This window comes from Eschrichtius robustus, chromosome 3 (assembly GCF_028021215.1).
Source record: "Eschrichtius robustus isolate mEscRob2 chromosome 3, mEscRob2.pri, whole genome shotgun sequence".
In the NCBI taxonomy this organism is placed as follows: Eukaryota; Metazoa; Chordata; class Mammalia; order Artiodactyla; family Eschrichtiidae; genus Eschrichtius; species Eschrichtius robustus.
In genome coordinates this window covers 155,070,440-155,075,406 of record NC_090826.1, presented here as the reverse complement: position 1 = coordinate 155,075,406, position 4,967 = coordinate 155,070,440, and the positions used below count along the sequence as shown (strand labels likewise).

The 4,967-nt window shown below is 38.3% G+C and overlaps 1 protein-coding gene across 1 annotated transcript; it reads left to right on the top strand.

Moving 5' to 3' along the window:
• The first annotated feature begins 3,970 nt into the window (after window positions 1-3,970).
• LOC137760742 (small ribosomal subunit protein uS19-like) lies at window positions 3,971-4,348 on the top strand. Its single transcript, XM_068537642.1, has one exon. It carries the CDS (start codon window positions 3,971-3,973, stop codon window positions 4,346-4,348), a length of 378 nt encoding a protein of 125 aa, XP_068393743.1.
• The last annotated feature ends 619 nt before the right edge of the window (window positions 4,349-4,967 follow it).

Here is a 4,967-nt window from a genome sequence, read left to right as displayed (position 1 = left end):
TGATTATAAAGGTATAATAGTGAAGTCAATGTGGTATTGGTTAAAATACAGACCTACAGAGCAATGGAACAAGAGCCCCGAAAAAGTGACCCACACATACGGTCAACTGATTTTCAACAAAGGCGCTAAAGTAAATCAATGGAAAATGACAGTCTTTTGAACAAATGGTCCTGGAATATTGGTCATCCATCTGCCAAAAAATGAACTCAATCTATACCTCACACTGTATTATAAAATTAACACAAAATGCATCATAGATCTAAAGGTGCACCTAAGATCTCTAGAAAAAAGCATCAGAAAAATCTTTGTCACCATTGGTTTGGCAGAGAATCCTTATGACACAAAAAGCATAAACCATAAAAAAATTTTTTTGATAAATGAAAACCTTGAAAATTGAAAAAATGAAAAATTTGTGCTCTTTAAGATATTGCAGAGAAATGAAAAGATAGCCACAGACTGGGAAGAAATATTTGTAAAACCCCTCTCTGATAAGGAATTTTTTGTGCAGAATATATAAAGAACTCTCCAACACTAAAAGAGGAAAACAGCCCAATTTTTAAAACAGCAAAAGCTTTGAAGAGACACTTCATCACAGATACAGATGGCAAATAAGCACATGAAAAGACAGTAGGCCCTCCTCTGCATCTGAGGGTTCCATATCTGCAGAACAAATTTTCAGAAAAATAAAATTACGTTAAGTTCCAAAATGCAAAACTTGAATTTGCTCCCACACCAGAAACTATTTGCATAGCATTTACATTGTGTTTACAACTATTTACATTGTATTAGGTATTATAAGTAATCTAGAGATGACAAAGTATATGGGGAGGATGTGCATAGGTTATATGCAAATACTACGCCACTTTATATGAGGGACTTAAGCATCTGCAGATTTTGGTATCCTGTGGGAGGAGATGGGGGGCAGCCACCCAGAAACCAATCCCCCAAGGATACCAAAGAATGACTGTAGTACTCAAAATTATTCAATATTAGGAAAATGCAAATTAAAACAATGAGATACCATTATACACCTATTAGAATGGAGAAAATAAAATCTGACAATAACAATTGCTGGTGAGGATGCAGAGCAACTGGAACTCACATACATTGTTAATGGGAATGCAAAATGGTATAGCCACTTTCAAAAGTCTGACAGTCTCTTGTTAAACATACACTTATCATTTGACTGTCACACCACTCCCTTGCCAAAAACTGGAAACAACCCAAATGTCCATTAACTAGGTAATGGATGAACAAATTGTGGTATATCCATACAATGGAATACTTAGCAATAAAAAGGGAAAAACCATGGATAATGAAACATGTATGAATCTCAAAAGCATTATATGAAGGAAGCCATACACAAAAGGCTATACATTGTATGATTCCATTTATATGACATTCTGGAAAAGGCAAAACTGTAAAGTCAGAAATCAGATCAGTAGTTGCCAAGGAGCTAGGGTGAGTGAAGTGGATTGACTGTGAAGAGCCTGAGGCAACCATTGTGGTTCATGGAAATATCAGTATTATGTTTTAACATGACTGTGGCAGAGGTTACATGACTATACATTTGTCAAATGTCATCAAAGTGCACATGTGTGAAGTATGACTTTCAGTATCTGTAAATTATGCCTCAGTAAACTGAACCATGAAGAACAAAACAGATTCCCAAAGTTGTGATCTATCTCATTCTATGTGGAACAAGTTTACCTTTTCCCCACACATTCCTAAATAAATCTTTTAAACGACAGATCTATCCTCATTTGTAACGAGACAAATAATACTTTTTGAGCATTCCCGAGGCCTGATAGGTACTTTATATGTATTATCTCATGAAATTATTCCACCAGCCCTATGAAACTGAGGTTAAGAGGTTTGGATAATTCTAAAGTTGCCGTTTAAACCCGAGTATGCGGACTACCAAGGTCATCTTTCCCTCTGTACCTCGCTGCTTTCCCAATTCCCCAAAGACAAGGACTAAACTTTTTTTTTTTTTTTTTAGTAAATTTATTTATTTATTTATTTATGGCTGAGTTGGATCTTCGTTGTTGCAAGCAGGGGCTACTCTTCATTGCAGTGCGCAGGCTTCTCACTGTGGTGGCTTCTCTCGTTATGGAGCACGGGCTCTAGGCGCACGGGCTTCAGTAGTTGTGGCTCATGGGCTCTAGAGCACAGGCTCAGTAGTTGTGGCGCACAGGCTTAGTTGCTCTGTGGCATGTGGGATCTTCCTGGACCAGGGCTGGAACCCATGTCGCCTGCATTGGCAGGCGGATTCCTAACCACTGTGCCACCAGGGAAGCCCAGGGACTAAATTTTATATTCTTCACTATGTCTAACATCTTACATCCAAATAAAAACTGACACTGGTGAAAAACAAGAAACAACTTCCCAAACTGAGTACCTTATCAAGTGTAGGATCTAAAGAAAGATGCTTTTCTGGGGAAAATCCTCCCTTTCCCACTCTACTCCTACCATCTCTGGTTTAGTAACAGCCCATCAAAAGGAGGCACTCATTTGTTTATTCTCCCTAGTTCCTCTCTGCAATTTCCCAGCCCTGCAAAACATCGCAAACTCAGATGGCCCTGGGGATGAGGCTATCTGTTAATACTCCAGAGACAGCAATTTCTATGGACATAGAATGATGATCCAAGATCATCTTTCTCAGGAATTATTTTCTTAACTAAGGAAGTTTACTGTTTTATTGAATAAAATCAGTCACATCACTTCATTTGTATTCCCTCATACAGTCCAAGATTATCACTTCAACTGCCAACTTTCTTAACTATGGCATTTAACAAATCTTCCCTAAACAACTAATCCCATCCCAAGCTTAAGAGGTACTGAAGACAAGTGGCCCCATTCTGACACTGTTCTCAGTTACAATGCTTTAGTTGTAAGTAACAGAAAATCCAATCAGGAATTTTCTTCTCTCACATAAAAAGTTAGGTGGTAGGGAAGTTCCAGAGTTAATTCAGTGGTTCAAAAGTCATCAAAGGCCAAATTTTTTCCATTTTTCTATTCTGGCATCCTTAGGATGTTGGCAATTATTATTTCATAGTATCCTCACAATAAGCCTGTGATTTTCATTAAAGCTGCTGCCTAACGGTTGCCTAGTATGAGGAAGACAATTTTCTCACATGTACTTTGGAAGGCAATTTAGAAGTACCTATAGAATTTTTTTTTAATGTGTATATCCTTTGATCTAGCAATTCCACTTCTAAGAATTCATCTCAGAAAATGTTAAGTGGACAAAAACAGGCATGAAGACGTTCATTACAAAATTTTTTTTAATGGTAAAAAATGAGAAACAGCCTAAAATACCCATCAATAGGGTGTGATTACTTAAATTGAGAGACTCATATAATGGAATACATCATAGCTGTTTAACATGGAACTACGTGCAAGTTTTGTCGATAACAGCGGAACTGCAAAGAGTATGTGTGCATAAATAAATAAAAATACCTATGACACTAAAAAAGCAGCTGGGGATTCCTGGCAGTCCAGTGGTTAGGACTCTGCACTTTCACTGCCAAGGGCCTAGGTTCCATCCCTGGTCGGGGAACTAAGATCCCACAAGTTGCGGCAAGGCCAAAAAAAAAAAAAAGGCAACAAAAGCAAACACAGATAAACTGGATTACATCAAAATTTAAAAATTCTGTGTATCAAAAGACAATGAACAGAATGAAAAGGCAACCCACAGAATGGGAGAAAATATTTGCAAATCATTTATTTAAGCCAGAATATGTAAAGAACTCCTTCAAATTAACAAAAAAATAAACTGTTTAAAAATAGGCAGAGGACTTGAATAGACATTTCTCCAAAGAAGACAAGCTAATGACCAATAAACATATGAAAAGATGCTCAACATCAACTAATCATTATGGAAATACAAATCAAAACTACAACCTCACAACCATTAGGATGACTGCTATCAAAAACAGAAGTTTTACCTCTCTGAAGAATCGACAAGATGGCAGAAATGGAGCAGAAGCAGCAGACCTTTTGCAATTTCACCTACAGCAGCGTGGACCTTGCAGGACATGTCCTACAAGCAGCTGGTACAGCTGTACAGCACCCAGCTACTGCTGAACCAGGACTGCCAAGGAAGCAGCACACCCTGCTAAAGCGCCAGTGCAAGGCCAAGAAGGAGGCACTGCCCAAGGAGACGCCTGAGGTGGTAAAGACACACCTGCAGGACATCATCATCCTGCCTGAGATGGTGGACAGCATGGTGGGCGTCTACAAGGTCAAGACCTTCAACCAGGTGGAATCAAGCCTGAGTTCTCAATCACCTACACAGCCAGGCTGGCATCGGGGTCACTCCTCTGGCTTCACCCCCTTCAAGTAGCCTGCTCGGCCAATAAAGTCACAGACTTCTCTTAAAAAAAAAAAAAAAGTTGTTTTGCCAAGGATGTGAAGAAACTGCAACTTTTGTGCACTGTTGATGAGAAAGTAAAATGGTAAAGCCGCTGTGGAAAACAGTATGATGGTTACTCAAAAATCTACAGAGAATATACTCAAAAGAACTGAAAGCAGGGTCTCGAAGATTCACAGCAGCATTATTTACAGAAGTCAAAAAGTGGAAGCAACCCAAATGTCTATCGACAGTTAAATGTATAAACAAAATGTGGTATATATACATGCAATATTATTCAGCCTTAGAAAGGAAGGAAATCCCGACACATTCTACTACATGGATGAAACTTGAGGACATTATGCTAAGTGAAATAAGTCAGTCACAAAAAGACAAATATTGTATGATTCCACTTATATGAGGTACCTAATCAAACTCAGAAACAAAAAAATCAAATCCAGGGGCTGAGGCGAGGGATGGTTAAGTTGTTGTTTAATAGGTACAGTTTGTTTTTTGCAAGATAAAAAAGTTCTAAAGATTGGTTGCATAACCATGTGAATATACTTAACACTACTGAGCTGTACACTTTAAAATGGTGAAGATAGGGACTTCC

Excerpts from the sequence above, each read along its gene's own strand:
- LOC137760742 (XM_068537642.1), top strand. The coding sequence starts at position 3,971 with ATGGCAGAAATGGAGCAGAAGCAGCAGACCTTTTGCAATTTCACCTAC.